Source organism: Chanodichthys erythropterus, chromosome 24 (genome assembly GCF_024489055.1).
Source record: "Chanodichthys erythropterus isolate Z2021 chromosome 24, ASM2448905v1, whole genome shotgun sequence".
NCBI lineage: Eukaryota > Metazoa > Chordata > Actinopteri > Cypriniformes > Xenocyprididae > Chanodichthys > Chanodichthys erythropterus.
In genome coordinates this window covers 12,524,280-12,542,521 of record NC_090244.1, presented here as the reverse complement: position 1 = coordinate 12,542,521, position 18,242 = coordinate 12,524,280, and the positions used below count along the sequence as shown (strand labels likewise).

The 18,242-nt window shown below is 37.7% G+C and overlaps 1 protein-coding gene and 1 long non-coding RNA gene across 20 annotated transcripts in view; one reads left to right on the top strand and one right to left on the bottom strand.

Annotated features, from left to right (window-relative positions):
* LOC137015138 (uncharacterized) overlaps positions 1–18,242 on the top strand; it is a 93,596-nt gene that overhangs the window by 6,927 nt on the left and 68,427 nt on the right. The window lies entirely within an intron of this gene.
* The window catches only part of ppfibp2b (PPFIA binding protein 2b), a 70,067-nt gene that overhangs the window by 15,637 nt on the left and 36,188 nt on the right, over positions 1–18,242 (bottom strand). For 7 of the 19 annotated variants that reach the window (XM_067379863.1, XM_067379859.1, XM_067379864.1 and 4 more), the window contains 12 exons: positions 17,248–17,361; positions 12,907–13,044; positions 7,680–7,883; positions 6,678–6,770; positions 6,259–6,387; positions 3,684–3,795; positions 3,128–3,160; positions 1,294–1,355; positions 1,094–1,169; positions 861–973; positions 574–641; positions 275–349 (listed from right to left, as the gene is read on the bottom strand). In XM_067379863.1, the coding sequence (XP_067235964.1) occupies positions 275–349; positions 574–641; positions 861–973; positions 1,094–1,169; positions 1,294–1,355; positions 3,128–3,160; positions 3,684–3,795; positions 6,259–6,387; positions 6,678–6,770; positions 7,680–7,883; positions 12,907–13,044; positions 17,248–17,361 (1,217 nt within the window). The remainder of the gene's footprint in view (positions 1–274; positions 350–573; positions 642–860; positions 974–1,093; positions 1,170–1,293; positions 1,356–3,127; positions 3,161–3,683; positions 3,796–6,258; positions 6,388–6,677; positions 6,771–7,679; positions 7,884–12,906; positions 13,045–17,247; positions 17,362–18,242) is intronic. The other 12 variants (XM_067379875.1, XM_067379868.1, XM_067379876.1 and 9 more) reach the window with 8 other exon arrangements.

Below are 18,242 nucleotides of genomic sequence, written 5' to 3'. Positions count from 1 at the left end.
TGCCATTTGGACAAAGAGAAAACATTTTTTTATTTGAGTAAACATCATTTGTGGGTCAAAAAGACCCCGAAGACCGCATAAGGGTTAAGTTAGCACTGAACAAAAACTCCGGTGTTTTGAGTGACAAGTGGATTTTGAGGGTTTTATTGATCAAATGAATGGAGAATATTTGCTTCACATTTGGATGGAAACCCTGCTAATGACATCACAACAAAAAGCCAATGCTGCATTGGAAAGCCTTTTAAACAAGCACAAACACACACACTCCACTTGCCATTGTCTGCTGTAAAAGCCCAAATCGCCAATGGATACCATCGAGGTCTCCATGGAGGGCTGTATACTGCGACAGCTGGGCCAGAGAAGGATAGATTTGGATGGAGTGCAAGGAAGAGAGATAGAGGTGACAAAATCACATTAGCTTGGGTGAACGATTGGGACAGCGAATTTGCAGCAAAATGGTCCTCCTCCCATAAATGCCTTCTGATCCCTAATGCCTTTAAGAAGAGCAGCCCACTGGGGACTCTGAGCTCTACTATCATCAGTGTACTGTTAATAATACAACCTCTCGCTCACCTGGAGTCCAGTTCCCTCTGTAGACACGGAGGAGAGACCAGGAGTGGTGACGGGCCTCGGGAAGACATCTGTGGAAAGGAAAATAAACACAAAATGTCATTGGGAACAACAGGAACTTAACATATAATTGAAGTTGAATAGAAATATGGAGCCGAATGGGACATAATCTTTGCTTTTTTGTATTTTAGCATTTTATGATTCCCCAGAAGTCTACTTATAATATTAATCAAGGTGCACTAAAAACAATCATAATGTAGTTTTCATGATATGACCCTTTGAAACGGTACCTGTAGTTCTGATCTGATGATGTCCGAGTACACTCTATGGGTCAGGGCTTTTATTTTTCGGTTGCCACTAAGATCCTCTTCACTGCTGCCACACAGCAATGTATCATTGGTCACTGAAGGGAGAGAGAAACAGAATTAGCTTCAGCTATGTTGTGGGACAAATTCATCTAGCAAAGCGAAGACTAAAACATTGAAGAAGCAAGATGGAGTTTATCAAACACATAACCATGTACCTTGACAATGGGCCAAGCCATCCTTCAATTTTCTGTACTGGCCCAACAGAACATTGAGTTCCTCTATGTGGCGATCCTACAGAAACAAAATGGAGTAGATGTTCAGTCCATCAGTAAACCACTCTAAATGTTACAAGAGGTATGTTGCTTCTTGCAAATTTTGGACCTGTTAAATGCCAAGTGCACAGATGCTGACTTACCTTTTCATTATTGGCAGCTATCAGCGTCTCCATTCCCGTTTTTAACCTCTGTAACTCTTGATCTGGAACATAAAGAGTAAAACTCAGTTCATATGCAGTATTACATCATTATGGCAGTGTTGGGGAAGCTACTTTAAATTATGAGTAGCATTACAGTTTTAATGTAGTTAAACTAGAAGCAAGCTATATTGTATAAACTTAAATGATATCTTTCATAATTCATAATTCATAAAGCAGAAACAATGCAAGTTTTTGAACAAACAAACAAAGCATCAAATTTGAATAGGTAAATTTACACTAAATACAAAAAATAAAATAAAATGCACGCTGATTTACCATACAAAAACATTGTAATGTGCAATAGATTTAATGGAATATTCCACTACACATGAAAAACGTTTAGGTCAAATCGATTCAATAGAATCAGACTTTGATTCACTAGAATTAACCAAATCTTCCTGAGCTACAGTCAATCTAAATGGAAAATGTTGCTAAAAAACACACAGATAGATGATGTTGAGGTAAACCAGCCCTCTAGGAGGAAAAAAACAGCCTCCTTGGTCATGTGTCAGTCCAGAAAAGCTCAGAAAGACATGCTGGTCTTTCTGAAGATTTGTCAGAAGAAATATACGCTGGCAGGTGAAACACTCTTTAAAACAACATTCTCTTTAAGTGTGTACATGCTTGTCCAGGTTTGATGCATGCTTTTTAGCCAAGCTGTGATTCACTCCAAGACTTCATAGCAGAACTTCATGCTCAGACAAACTGAAATGATAGTCAACAACCTCATCCTGCAACGTTAACCTTGTTAGAGCTGGCTGACCACCTCAGCTAAATCAGCTAACCAGCTACCATGTTCAAAAATAAAAAATCCTTAATGTATTTCCCTAGTATTTCCAGCAGGAAAGCCTTCCATCATACTGTTTTAGTATTATTATTAGATAATCATTCATAACACACAATCACACATATACATTTTAGTAAATATAATATATTATTTTATTAATTATAATATTAATCACATTTTATAATGTAATTTATAATATAATGTGGCCAAAGTATACTTCATATATTTTTTTCTAATGATATAATACTATATATTTGACCTAATAAAAAGATTACAAATAAAATCAAAGTCAACTATTTTAATAATATAATGGGACCAATATACTTTATACATTTTTTACTTTATTACATAATTTGAAAATATTATTCATAAAATATATATTTAACTTCACATATAAAGTATTACAAAAAATATACATACTTCATATGCTTTTATATATTATTTTTTATAATATTAATAATATTTTACAATTATCATGTAGTATATTTAACATAACATAAAAAGGATTACATATAAAGTCAGTCTTTTCACACACTATGCTGACTAAGACTTCGGTCAATAAAATACATTTACTAATGAGTTGTTAAAATTACACAAATTATGAGATTATCTGCTTAATGCTAAAATGAAAAATGAAGTTCAGCAACATTTAGTAGCTGTGAGGCGATTAGTTGATTCATCATTTCTTTTCTCTGAACTGGCCTTGGCCCTAGCCCTACATTAATAGTAAAGAATGAGTTTGAGCTCACAGACCCATGGGAAAGCAATGAGTGGCTGCAGGGTGTGACGACAAGCATGAATCAGACACATAACACCCCCTCCACACACACACACGCACAGGTAGCCACTGAGGGGATGTGTGTGACAGGCTTGACAGCATGCCAGCGTACATTAGCCAGATTGACAGAAAGACGCTGAGGGGCAGTTGAATCAAGCTGGGGTACAGCATGGGAGAATCTGAGATGTTGATCTGAAATGTGCGCTTACGTTTGTCTCTCAGCTTTTTCTTATACACTTCCTCTATAACAGGGAGCGTCCAAGACAAGAGGCCACAGTGATTACCAAAAAAGCCACATGTTAGTAATTTCAACACTCACATGAACATTTTCCATCACATACACCGTCACTCCCATGCAGCTAGTATTTGGTACTTTCCACAAACAGAGAACGTCTTTGAATGACCTAACCATTTGATTTTTATTGTATAAAACAACAGTAAATCAAACAAAATAGCTTTAAAATATATTTAGACACGTTCCTAACTTAGTTAGGGTTAGGGTTAAATTGTAAACCTCATAAAAGAAACAACATATAACATTTAGTATAACCACATGAGGTTGACGATCAATATTTTTCAGGTTAAGCATCTTTTTCATTGATCATTGGTTTAAAAAAAGATAACTTAAATTTCAGGACTGGTTTTGTAGCCCATTTATGGAAAGTGCCATTTATTAATGTAATGCTAAATTATTCTGGGCTAAGGCCTCGATAGCATGTTGTAGCACTTCAACAACCCGTTAGGATTTAATCTTCTTAGATGTACCTCTCTCTGTGATGTCATTGTTGACAGTTCCTCGGGACAGAAGCTGATTCTGTAGACACTCGATTTCTGCATCTTTCGTAACAAGCAGCTGCTGGAGTTTGGCAATCTCAGTCTAACAAAAAGAAACACTTTAGCAGATTAGCACCTTTCAAAATATGGTGAAAACATATTCAGCTTAAAGGTGCTAAATAGGATGTTTTGTTTTATACATTTTTGCAATATTACTTGAAACTGTCTTTATTAACTGATAAAAGACTATTTATTAGGTGCACTGAAAGGAATAATATTAATATACATCATCTGTGCAGGAGGTAGGGCCTTAAAAACATCAGCCAGTCGTTTATGCGATCATCGCGTAAACGATTGGCCCTCTGGCTTGTCAATCACTGCCATGACGTTCCTTGTGAGAGACGAGCGCGGCTGCGCGCTCCAGTAACTTTCCACACTCCACAGGCGCCACATGCAATGTTTTTGTCAGGAGACAGGAGTAACAACTGCAGATTATGAGTTACCTGCGGTGAGTCCGACATAATGAATCCACTAACACGATACAGCGAATCCCGTGGTAAACACTCGTGTTCCAATACTCGTGCACGATTTTTGGGAGGCGTTCCCTTGAAATGAGCTGTGAAACAGGGGGGGGTTGTTCTTACGCATGCGCTCATTTCAAAAACTCAGTAACAGTCTTTGGTTTCTCAGTCGACAAAAAGATCCTATTTAGCACCTTTAAACCATTATTTTTTTTATCCATTTTTATGTAAGAAAAGACAAGGCGGCACACATTTTACACAACATCATGGTGGATCTTCAAAATGGACTTGATCACATTAATGCTTTTTGGGAGAACAGAAGAATTTAACACTGACAACACAAATGTGACAGTCAGGCACAACAGGGTTCACCATTCTGGGGGCGACAAACGGCATTTCACACATAGCACCCAATACGTCGTCACAAAACAGGAAGAAAAGTTACGATACCCCACACAAGCAAACATTTTCTGTGTTTGTAGCATATTGCTACCATTCACATACCACCACCACCAAAATGCTAGCACACCTCTCTGATATGATTTCCCAGAAAATTATTTATTATGAGCAAAATTAACATTTATGACAACTCTTTCCACAATGTAGCATCCTAGCAAGCTAAATCAACAGATTTTCGACTCGATTTACATCAGCTTGAAGAGATTACATGTACGTCATCCCCATCAGAACTTATTCATTATTGGCTAAAAACTCTTTGGCGGCAGACTCAGAGCATCCTGACCTTGTAAATGCTCAAGTATTAGCACATAGCATCACACATGACCCTTCTATAATTTCAATGCCACCAATGGCACAACAAATAAACATCCCCACCCCCACCCATCTGCTGCTGTTAGTAAAACATGAGAAGGTTGAGTGAGCAGTAACAGGCTACAGAAAATCAACCAGACATAATGAAGTCTACAGAAAGGATGCATGTACGGATATGGGGTGTGTATCTGTTTATATCCCCATGTTGAAGTGCTCAACCCTTATTCCCAAAGATGGACAGAGCCAACAATCTGCTGGAGGATGTAGTCATGCATACTTGAACTAATATGCAAATCCTTACAAAAACATACACATGCTTCTTCTATCAATGAGCACGAGGCAAACACAGATGGAAGATCTCCAGTAGCCCATCTACTCATACGGTTTCCCTACATTGCTTGCTTCCACACATAACGTGGTTTAAAAGATTGCCGCTGGACCATGTAGAGCTCTATTATTCGCTCATGCTCTTGAGAGCAATTGTGAGCTGTCTAAACAGGTCAGCATCAAGTACTGAGGATCAGGAAGCTGCAATATTATTGCACAAAACTACACAGTGCATGTTAAAAGCTTGTCAACAACTGACCGAGTGCCGACCAATTTCATAAATCAAGGGTGTCCAATCTTGCTACTGGAGGGTAACCTTCCTGCAAAGTTTAGCTCCAACACACCTGCCTGAAAGTTCCTGAAGATCCTAAAGACTCGGATTAGCTGGTTCAGGTGTGTTTACAGTATATGGGGTTGTAGATAAACTCTGCAGGATGGTGACCCAGATTGGCCCCTGGAATAAAACAAATCTAGATGGAAGAGGGTTCAAGAGACACAAGGAGCATGGGGTTGAGACTGGGAGCTCAGAGAGGCATAACAACCAAAGGAGTGGACATTTTCAAGGAACTATAACAAAGCTTGGTTGAAAATGTAGACCTCCAAGACCTGATTAGAGGTGGAAGTGTTATGAAATCGACCCTGAACAAAATGGCACTTTTTGATGCAAACTTGCAGCTTTCATTTTTTGGTGTCCCTGTGGTACACAAGACTTTAGGGTGTCCCATTTTATGATTCAAAAGGGTGTCGTCAATTGACCATGAAGGACTCTAGGGCTGTCTCTATAGGACTTTTTAGTGGTGTTATCCAGCAACATTACATTATTAAACTCTGTACGCAAGGACTGAGGGTGCCATTTTGGGACAGGGCCATCATCACCCTCTCCTTTGCGTCATACTCCTCAGGGAGGATGGCAAGGGATAATAAGGAGTGGGAGTGGGGTTAAGCACCTGAGCTGTCCGACAGCGCTCCTCCCAATGCTGTCGTTCTACCTGAGTGTGCTCGACCGTGAGCTTCAGGGTAGAAAGTTTGGTCATGAGCGACTGGTAACAGACATGAAGGGAATAGGTGATAGAAAGCTGGAAGAAGAGAAAGCCAGAGGAATGTTCATTATGCTGAGAGCTTACGAATTTGTGAGAGTGCAATGAACTATAGAATAAAGAGTCCGATTAGTATGTATAGAACAGTTACAAGATCAAAGCAAGAAGTTACATTGAGAGTTTGCATTTGGGGTTAAGCCAATATGGCTAAAGAGACTGTTAGTAAATGCTGATGTGGTAGTCAAAGTTCATAATGAACAAATCAAAACTGCAAGAGCGCCAATTAGTAGACTGAAGACTAACAGGAGTCCAGGTTAAATATACATTACCTTTGTGGCTTTGAGCTTCCTCTCATATTGCGATTTCTCCCCCTCCAGTTCTTCAACTTTGCTCTTAAGAAGGCGAAGTTCTTGTAGCAATGCCTGATGAATAAACAAAAACAAAGAAGAAAAATTACACATTGCCTTACAGTGGTTGAGTGGTATCCTACCATCCTGGCAACAGCTATCTAAGGTAAGGAGCCCCTAAACTGACATTGCTGGAAAAATAAAACCCAGAGATTTACTTGTGCATATGGAAAAACTTTCTTGTGCACACTCGAAAGTTCCAGGGGCTTTTTCCCATACAAATTTCACTTTAGGGGCTCTGCACTAAGATCATTTAGATCAGGGATAGGCAACATCAGTCCTGAAGAGCCACTGTCCTGCAGAGTTTAGCTCAAACCCACCTGATTACTAAGACTACAGGCAAGTGAGATTTTTATCAGGGTCGGAGCTAAACTCTGCAGGACAGTGACCTTCCAGGACCAATGTTACCCATCCCTGATTTAGATCAATTCAAAGAAAATTCAGAAGAAAGTGTTTGGATTGACCCATGAAACCCACACACCGTGCAGTTAAATACAAGAAAGCTTCTGGAGATTCCTGGGAAACCTAATTAGTTTCTAAAAAAGATGCCTTGGCTCCTCAAAAACTGGCAGAATTGATCAAGGAGGAAACATCTAATAGGGTCACCACTAAGCCCACAACCCTTCTGGAAGCTCTCTGGAACTACTCAGCAACCGTTAGCGTTAGTGAGCTTCCATCATGCAGGTTTATACCCAAAATAAATTACATTCTTTCATCAGAACACACTACAAACACCAATAACCATGAGATTCCCACAGTGGAGCCCGCAGACACATTGGATTCACTGTAGGAAGAGGCAGTTAGTAGTAATTCCTGTTGGAGTGTCCAAAAGTGAGATGGGGGAATGGTTATGTTTTAGGGTAGAGCAAAGAGGTAAAAAGGGGTCTTGAAGTAAATCCACCACGTAATGGAGGATCTGCCTACATTCTCTCCTCCGCTTCTACAGCGGCAGCTGCATTCCTCAGCGTCCGAGCCACCAAGGCCCACATCAGGGCTCTGGTCGAGAGCCTCGCGTGTGCCACTATCCCTCAGGCTCTCGAGGGCCCGCTGCTCCTGAATGCGATTGCTGATTTCCTCCTGGAATTTACACATCTGCTCCTGTAGTTCACTAATTAGATTAACCACACTCTGAGAGAGTAAAAACAAGAAAACCAGAAAAAGGAAAATGTTGATCAGATTTGATAACACAATTATGAATAGACAGAATAGATTTGTAATTAATTGGGGTTCTCTGAAAAGGCATATTGATTATTTGGCTTTGTGGACTTAGTTTTAGTATCTAATAAGTCACATGTCCATTGAAGAGAAGTATTTCCAAGTTCTTGAACTTTTAGAAAATAAATTTTAAAATAAATTTTTAAAATCTTAAAAGCACAAATTTCAAACTGTGACAGTTAATTTGTCCACTACCAATGGCAAACAGTGTATATATACACATCACTGGAGAATTGTCATTTATTTAATTTATGAAAGTACATTTAAAGTGTCATTTCCATCACATCTCAAACTATGTATTTAATAGCACTGAGTGATGAAAACTATTTTTTACCTAAAACAATAAAGTTAATACATTAAAGGCATTCAAAAAGTAACAAAACTAATAAAGACATGACCAAAGATTTCCCAATTGAACCCCTGGTACATTTTTGTAAACCTTTTTATGTTTTATGCTCGAAACAGTGCCCTTTTGTATAAATGGTAAAGGTGATGATGGGACCTGCGTTGTGACCTACTATTTGCCAGAGTAAACAAGTTACTGACCTACTAATTTTACAGAAGGGTCTATGAGTGCAAGCTTTTCTGGGGACCAAGATATTATATTTCATAGGATAAAATTCAGATGCTTGTGGGACACATGGGGAGTAAATCTGTAATACTTAATCAAAACTGAGATGTATGACACTACTATGCACTGATTACGAGATCTGATTTTAACAACGAGCTTGTTAATGTTCGGTTTATTTTTCACTTGTGAACAAGTGAATGATTAGTCAGACTAATCTTGGCTATAATGACAGAAATGCAAATGCAGTCAGCCAGAGGAAGTTTCATATGATATTCCCAATTGATACTAAAGCGGATGATAAGGCACACGTTCCATGCTTATATTTAGCTCTGTGCTAAAGGTTTGTGAGTGGGGGAGATGTCTGTGGTGAAAGTGTTTGTGCCTGTGGTATGTTCAAAGTGAATTTCTGCCATTCCGTCCTGTTGAATGGAGCCTTGCAGCTGTCACCTTTGAGGCCAGTGTTTGTTGATGCAACAAATGCAAGGAGTGCTCAGTTACCCCAGCACTAAGAGTGTGAGGTGATGCTTCAAAAAAGCGGAGTCATTAAACAGAAATTTCATTAACCAGTCACAGAATATGCAAAAACTTTTGTAATAAGCAAGATTTGTGCACTTGCTGTAAATTGTTTAGGTAAAACATTGCCTACTCAAAACTAGGTATAGGTGGTAAGGGAAAAAAAAAAAAGAAGTTTACTAGGTTATCTAGTAATCTAGTAATAAGTTTTTTTTTGTTTTTTTTTTTCATATCGTATGCATACCTTTGTTTTTTTCATTTTAACTTTTGGACAATTGTTGCATATTTTGTACAATATAAAACTCATAACCAACCTAATTATGTGGGCTTCCTATAATGCCCCTTTTACAAGATGTAATACAAGTCTCTGGTGTCCTCAGAATGTGTCTGTGAAGTTTCAGCTCAAAATACCCCACAGATCATTTATTATAGCTTGTCAAATTTGACCCTATTTGGATGTGAACAAAAACACGCCATTATATGTGTGTGTCCCTTTAAATGCTAATGAGCTGCTGCTTCTGGCCCGCTTTCCAGAAGAGGGTGGAGCTTTAACAGCTCATGCTTCGGTTGCTCAATGACAACAAAGCAGGACAATCTCACGCAGCCAAAAATGAGGACTGTCAGTAACGGTGTTCAGCCTTACATTGTTCAAACTGGAGTCGGACACTGATGGAGAGACTCAGGAAGAAGTTACTACTTTTAGAATGCATCTGGAAGTTTCTGAATGGTTAGTGGATGAATTTATGTAGTTGTTGTGGAGTTGATTCAACTCATCGACTAGTATGTGCCAGCATGTTAATCTTTTGTGCAAATCCAGCATTGAATTGACTCTCGTTTGTGAAGCAGTCCAGCGTAAAAAATGACAGCATGGCTACAACTCTTCCTCTTCTCTAAAGCAGCCCAACATGGTCTCGCCCCCTTTGTTGCATGTTCCCGGGGTCAGGGTTTATGTAAATTTTAAGGAATAGTGATGTCTCTAACCCGGGAAGAAGCTCGCTGTAGTCCCTACCAGCCGTTTGTTGTAGTCCTTAAACAGTGAATTCTTTAAAGGTGCCCAAGAATGCTTTTTCACAAGATGTAATATAAGTCTAAGGTGTCTCCTGAATGTGTCTGTGAAGTTTCAGCTCAAAATACCCCATCGATTTTTTTTAATACATTTTTTTAACTGCCTATTTTGGGGCATCATTAACTATACACTGATTTTGGCTGTGGCCCCTTTAATTCGCCTGCTCCCTGCCACACGAGCTCTCGACTATATTACAGTGCATTTACAAAGTTCACACAGCTAATATAACCCTCAAATGGATCTTTACAAGATGTTCGTCATGCATACTGTATGCATGCTTCGAATTATGTGAGTAAAGTATTTATTTTGATGTTTACGTTTGATTCTGTATGAGTTTGAGGCTATGCTCTGTGGCTAACGGCTAATGCTACACTGTTGGAGAGATTTATAAAGAATGAAGTTGTGTTTATGCGTTATACAGACTGCACGTTTAAAAATGAAAATAGCGACAGCTCTTGTCTCCGTGAATACAGTAAGAAACGATGGTAACTTTAACCACATTTAACAGTACATTAGCAACATGCTAACAAAACATTTAGAAAGACAATTTACAAATATCACTGAAAATATCATGCTATCATGGATCATGTCAGTTATTATTGCTCCATCTGCCATTTTTCGCTGTTGTTCTTGCTGGCTAACCTTGTCTGTGCACAGATCAAGACATTGATACTGCCTTTCCTTGTCTAATGCCTTGAACATGAGCTGGCATATGCAAATATTGGGGTCATACATATTAATGATCCCGACTGTTACGTAACAGTCAGTGTTATGTTGAGATTCACCTGTTGTTTGGAGGTCTTTTAAACAAACAGGAATTGTTGATTCTAGGGCACCTTTAAAAGAAAATTTCTCCCTTTGCATTGAACTTTGTAACTTTACAGATGTTTATGCTCAAACAGCAACATTACACACCAACTAAAGTTAAAAAGTGAAATTGTAATCAACCACCTCTTTTTTAGATTAGTTGACTGCTTAACTGAATGACAAGTCCAATTTCAAAACGTATAAATGTAAAATGTACGTACGGTGCCATATATACATGCATTTCACCGAATGGCCATCAGCTGCCTTTTCTTTGCGTTTCGCTTCATTTATAAAGGTGAATGACTGCAGATGTGTTAAAAACCGCGTGTTTCATGTGTGCAGCTGAATTCTCATCAAGACAAGCACTGAGCACTTCTGGCGTCTGTCATTTCACGTTCATCAAACTGCCTGTCACTGTCTCCCATTCGGGCCCACAGCATGCTTTTGTGTCTCCACCGATTAACATCTTCCCTTATCAGCGCATTGCCTTTTTGGCACTGGGAGTATTTGTGGGACATGGGTTTTGAGTGTGTATGTGTAATTGTCTGTGTGTGTGTGTGTACATATCGTTAAATCACGTTTCTGTAAGCACACTGTCAGTGTGGAAAGGCTGAGTCTGTGTGATAGCCCAGCTCAAACGATTGACGAAGACATAACAATGAGACACCTATGGGCTCACAGTTCTTTCTGGATTTTTGTCTCTTTGAGTCCATGGTATACTGTACCTAATGACTTGTCCAATACCATGCAGAGTTACCATTGTAACTCTTGTAGCCACTTCCAGGCTCGGAAATCACAACTGTAATTTTCCTTGATATTTCCAGGTTTTCCCATTGCTGCGGGAAACCTGTCTACTTGCTGTTTGGGAAAATGCTTTGAAAAAGGATCCTTCCCATTTTTAGTCAGCAAGCCAGAGATTTAGTCTCTTGACGAAAAATAAAGCTCAGAACAGATGCTCTTTTAAAGTGTTATGGTATTTTTCTGAGTCTCGGTTTAGTCTGTTGTCTATACACAGTGTACCACTGAGAGTCCTATAAGTAATTAGGTGTTAAGAGGCGATAAATCTACAGGATCCACATATACACACTACAACATAAACATGCCACCATGACTTCCCTGTCCCCTAGTTATGTTTCCATGTGCCGTATGGAAACATCGGATTAAATATCAGCTCACATTTTGGCCATGGTAACTGCTCTTGAATTTCAAGATGGTGCTCTTCATAACCACAATATGTCTGAAATCAGATTCTCTTCTATCCAACACACACTTTTCTTTTAATATATCTCTAAACGTATTAAACCTGACATGGCTGCTTTCCGTGTGTGTGGTTTCAATTGAATTAAAGCCAACAACAGGTGTATAACAAAGACACAGATACAATGAAAAAGACGTACATAAGATCATTCAGTCTACCAAAATGACTCCTAGTCAACAATTCTCTCAATCTAAACCAGTATTACATATGCAAATAGAAATATTCATCAGTATTATTATGAGGAAAAAAGATTAACATCTGTCAGATAATTCCAGATAGTAGAGATGTCAAACCAGTATATTATAAAATGATGGAACAATACCAGATTTTCTATAATACTGAAAATAAATAAATAAAAAAAAAAAATGACAAAAGCATAAAATAACATTACTAAAACTTTTGAATAAAAAAAAAACCCAGAATTTTAATATTAAAATAAACAAAAAAAAGATACAAAATTATTAATAAATAAGATAGTATATTAACAACTACTGTAGGTACATTAGTTTTTGCTTTGATAATAAAATTGGTATAGAGAATCGTGAAATTAATGCATGTGTTGGTATCGAGTACTTGTATTGTGACATCTCTACAAGACAGAGGAAGTAAACAACTATAGGATTAAATCACTATCATTTAAAGACCTACGTTAATATAACATTATTCAAGTAACATCCTATAATGGATGAACCCGTTGCCCTGTATGAGTCTGATACAGTACCTCAGCTTTATGATGTTTGTCCTCTTCATCTATGTGGTTGTGTTCCTCCTCCATGCCGACAAGCTTGAGTTTCAGATAGGAAACTTCATCCATCAGTTCCAGTTTCTGCGTCTCCAGTGAGGTTCGGCTGAGGAGCTCCTAAAGCACACGCACACACGTTAGCGAACACATGGTGACACACAAACACACCCACACAGTTGTACTGTATACAGTAACAATCACACGGCACACAGTCGGCTCCTTGCTGCTCCACTGGCCAAGTTCTTTCACAGTAACGCTTGGGCCAAAGTTAAGCGCCGCTAAATATACTCAAGCAATGAACGTTATTTTTACTTCCTCACCCTCTCCCTCTCCGGTGCCTGTATGTGAGAAAGTCAGGAGGGCCAAAAGAGGGAAACTTCGTTTCTCAGCATTCCTGATACTATGGGCTAAATTCAGCAGGGCTCTGAGAAACTTTGCTAACCAGTGTTTAAAAAGCCAAAAAAGTCACAAATTGTTTTATGCACTTAATAGCCCTCATAAAAAAGCAATGCGGTGATACAATTATGGTATCAGATGGTTATACCGTGGTACTATGATAATATATGCCATGGTACTGAATGATTACAATATATTCATACATGTAAAAAAAACAACAACACGATATTACAATGGCATCATGTACAAATGGTCCACCTCTTGTATGTTTGTTTATTAAATAGTTTGGAAAATAAAATAAAAAAATTACAAAAATCAGCAGATTTTGTCGGGTCTTAGCAATGCCTCATACATTAACCAGAACTACCCTCAACACACTAACTTTTAAAAACTGCACTATTGCTTCCTCTTTCACAGCACAACTTCCCCTTTCTAGTTTCCGAACCAGAATACAAAGTTTCATGTCATTCTAACTATCAGAAAGCTCAGACAGTTACAATAGACCACAGATGGTGTGCTCATGTCTCTAAGGGTACGTTTACATGACAACAATGTACTAAAAATGGGAAAGTTTTTCCTTTGCGTTTTTCATGTACATAATACACCATTGTCAAAACGATCCATGAAAATGACTAAAAACGCTGAGTTATTGATGCCAGGCCAGTAGTTGGCGATGCTACTTTATAAAGAAACACTACATGCCTATAGACTGAACATGCAAATACGCACATGGATGATGTCACCATTTTCACAAATTCACAGTTTTGTAGTTGAATTGGATAATGGTAACGTTATCAAAAACTTGCACTTTGAAATCTGTTTTCAAAATTTCTGCATTCTCAGGCCCCCAAAACGCCGTTGTCGTGTAAATGAACGCATAAAAAGTTTAACGTTTTTAGTTGAAAATGCACTCTAAAAAATGCTGGGTTAAAAACTACCCAAGTTGGGTTGAAAATGGACAAACCCAGCGATTGGGTTGTTTTTAACCCAACTGTTGGGTTAAATGTTTGCCCAACCTGCTGGGTAGTTTTATTTAACCCAACTATTGTTTGAAAATGACTATATGGCTGACTTAAAATGAATCTAAAATTAAAATAAAATGTTAATTTTTAAACATATTAATAAATGTTAATTTTCAAGATATTTTGGGTTCATTTTAAGTAAGCAATACTGTAATTTTTAAACAATAGTTGAGTTAAGTAAAACTACCCAGCAGGTTGGGCAAACATTTAACCCAACTGCTGGGTTAAAACAACCCAATCGCTGGGTTTGTCCATTTTCAACCCAACTTGGGTTGTTTTTAACCCAGCATTTTTTAGAGTGTGGTGTTGTGTAAACGGCCCCTTAATCTATAGTTCTGAAATCCATATTCTCTTAAATAGTTTAATTTAGTAGAAGTGTGTATGGCAAGCGAGTTCCAACCCAAGCATATGATCTTAGATGAAATCCACTAAATGCAACAGAAAAAGAAAATCCCTGGTAGACTGATGATCTCTTAGTTCTGTGAAATACAGTGGATATGAGTCACAGTCACCCACCAGCAACACACTCTATATCAATATTAAATTTTTGACATGAATGAAAATGAGGCTGTGAGGGATAGAATACAGCGTGTTCAATGGATTGTACTTTGTTTGACATACTGAATGTTCAGCTGACGAAACTCTTTCAAGTCTTTCTGGGGGTAAGAAACTCCCAAAAAAAGTTTGATGAAAATTGCATGATCTAGGACCTTTATACAGTGTGTGCTATTTTTCATCTTTCAAGCTTTTTGACTCCAAGGACACTCATTGTCCACAACAATATACAATAAGGCCTTTGTATATCGGATTTTCCAGTTGTTTTTGATTTAGTGGACAAGGAGTTTCTAAAATGTATATTTCACAATTTCTAAAATGTATGTTCAAAAACATCCATGGAGTCATACGATTTTATTAATTTACATGACTTTTACAGGTCTTAAAAAAATAAATTCACACTTTTATACAGGCTACCACATTTATCAATGTTTTTCAAGACAGTGGTACCCTGGTTGTTATTGGTACTTATTGGTCACCTTAAGGCCCCCTTAGAAGTTTGAAAACTACTGGAATAGATTAATCTGTATTTACATATATTATATTTTTACATATATATTTTTACATATATATACATATACATACATATATATATATATATATATATATAAAAAATAAATAAAATTAATTAATACATACAAAATATAAAATTAAATAAGGCCGCCTTCCCTATTCAACTTATGAAGAAAGTGTAAAACTCTCACAGCTCAAAATGCTTACGCTGTGTCTTACACCTTTCTTATTCAACTTACGCGACATCAGTTATGCTTTTTTCATAAGTTGAATACGGATGGCGGTCTGGTGGAAGCTAGATATTTAACTTTATAACTTGTTAAATATGGATATTTTTCTTACACAAACACATCGCTTTGCTTCAGAAGGCCTTTATTAACCCCCCGGAGTGTTTATGATGGATGGATGCACTTTCTTGAGCTTCACACTCATTGATCCCGTTCACTGCCATTATCAAGCTTGGATGCGTCAGGATATTTATTAATACAACTCTGATTGTGTTCATCAGAAAGAAGAAAGTCAAATACATCTAGGATGGCTTGAGGGTGAGTAAAGCTTGGGGTAATTTTCATTTTATAGTGAACTAATCCTTTAAGCATTGCCATTTCCTTGAATCTCCTAAAGTTCCTTCACAAATAAGGGTTCTGAAACTTCCGTTGGGAAAACCTTGGCCTAAACACACAAATAATCACAACAAATAAACTAGAAAACATCTGTATCCACAATGTTGGAAGGAACATTACAAATTCTGTATATCTTAACTTCAAATTGAACCGAGAAACCAACAAAGAATTAGTGTATTAAAGAAAACGGTCATGTCTAGGATGTGAGTTTACTGGCCCGATCAAGCAAGAAAAACATGAGGGCTGTCTTTATCTCTCCATCTCTGACATTCCATTCTTGATATGATTGATGGCAAAGCAGTCCTGTTATGGAATCCTGAACGTGATCCCAGGGAAAGTGGGCAATTCTCACTAATATAACTTTAAATTGGTATGAAATTGATTTGGTTGTCATTCCAATTTTATTAAATAACAATAGCTACAAAATTGTTACGGTTTACCTTATTATTTATAGTAACTTAAAATAATATTTAATTAATTAATAAAGATTTATAGGCAGAATTCCAAGTAAAAATGCGGCTAAAGTGCAAAGAAACTGCACGTATTAATCATTTAACCTTTTGTAAACATTGTCACAATGACTCAAATCAGTTCTGTTGGATTTTTTCTTCAACAGATACTAAAAATATTAAAATCCTTCAACAGAAACCCACAAATAAGCGTTTATTTCTGCGGTCCCTCTTGGCAATGCTAAAGGAACATAGCAGTTTTAAAAACAGTACTTTGGAAACAATTCTACGCAAATCAAAAGGAGCAGTTGCCAACAACCAGCTACTAAACACAGTGGCTAAACAAGTGCGATTACAAACCTACCAGTTTAAGCCAGTTAATTATACAGTAAACACTGCACAAAAACATGTAAATCTATCACACTGTACGAACAACTAATTCCACAGAGACACTCTTGGATATGAAGGTCTGAAGGTGTCATTATGCCAGGACTGAGAAAACCACTGGTAAACCACATGTATAAATCAAGCAATATGAAAATATGAACCAAGTCTGAGCATTTAATCTGAGTAAGGTCTACACAATTACAACTGAAACTATTGCAAAACCACAAATTGCTCAAATTCAAGGTGGCAAACAAAGTGTTAACAGTTTGTCAAGAAAAACCAACAGGTAAAAGATTCAAAATTTCCCTTTTATATATATTACTGTTTAAAACTGAACATAAATCCTGATAAATTACAGAAAGTATGTAGTCTTACCTGCTGGAGCATTTCCTCAGTGGAAATGAGTTTGTGGTGATGTTCTTCCAGGGAACTTTCCAAATCTCTGATCTTTTCTCCTTGAGCTTCAACCTGGTCAGTGAGGACACTCACCTAAAAGCAACAGACAACGTTCACTCAGGCTAACCTTGAAACCTGGCCAGTGTTTCTCTGTCGGCCCCTCCTACAGGTATGCTAATGACGATTGCGACACACATGCAACTCCAAAGTCTAAACAGCAGAGGAACGGAATCCTTCAAATGTGTACATCTGGGTTAAAAACGTCCATTAGCCTTGACACACTTCCAAGCTAACATGTGAGCCTGCTTGAGTTTCAATTGTTTTGAAAGTGTCCTTTTGTTCAACACCAACTGAAGGTCTGCCAACCAGCAAGACAGGTAAAAGGAGAAGAACAACACCTTGAGGGCATTAAGAGCCAATCATGTTTATCAGTGTTTTAGAACTCAAGACAATCCACCAATCATAAAGCAAGAAGGGCGGGCTTATGGAAATGGACAACTTTTGACACTTGCTGTAGAGTTAGACAACCTACCTTCTTAAAGGTGAAGTGTGTCATTTTTTAATGGTAAAATATATTCTTCTACCCCTGTTTAATGTGCAGAAACAATGACAAGTAAGTTATTTATAGGCTGACTTGTGGCTCTGTGGTGGTTTCAAAACATTGCTTTGTTTGTTTGAGCAGCAACTTTATATCGTATTTTCTAAGCAATCTAACCTTTTCTGCTTTTGAATAGTCTCTGTTAAATGAACACGAACAAGCTTGCTAGTTTACTGTAAACACTACCATTCAAAAAGAACAGGTTTGAGCTGATAATGGCTAAACTCACACTGTGGTGGCTTAGTAACATGTTGAGTAACAGTATGCTTTCAACAGATTGTCCCATAGCTATGTGATCAATGGCCATCCCATTGTGCATTAGACAGGAAAGTTGTGTCACCCTAGGCAGTGTCACATGTCTTCTCGTTCACAGAGA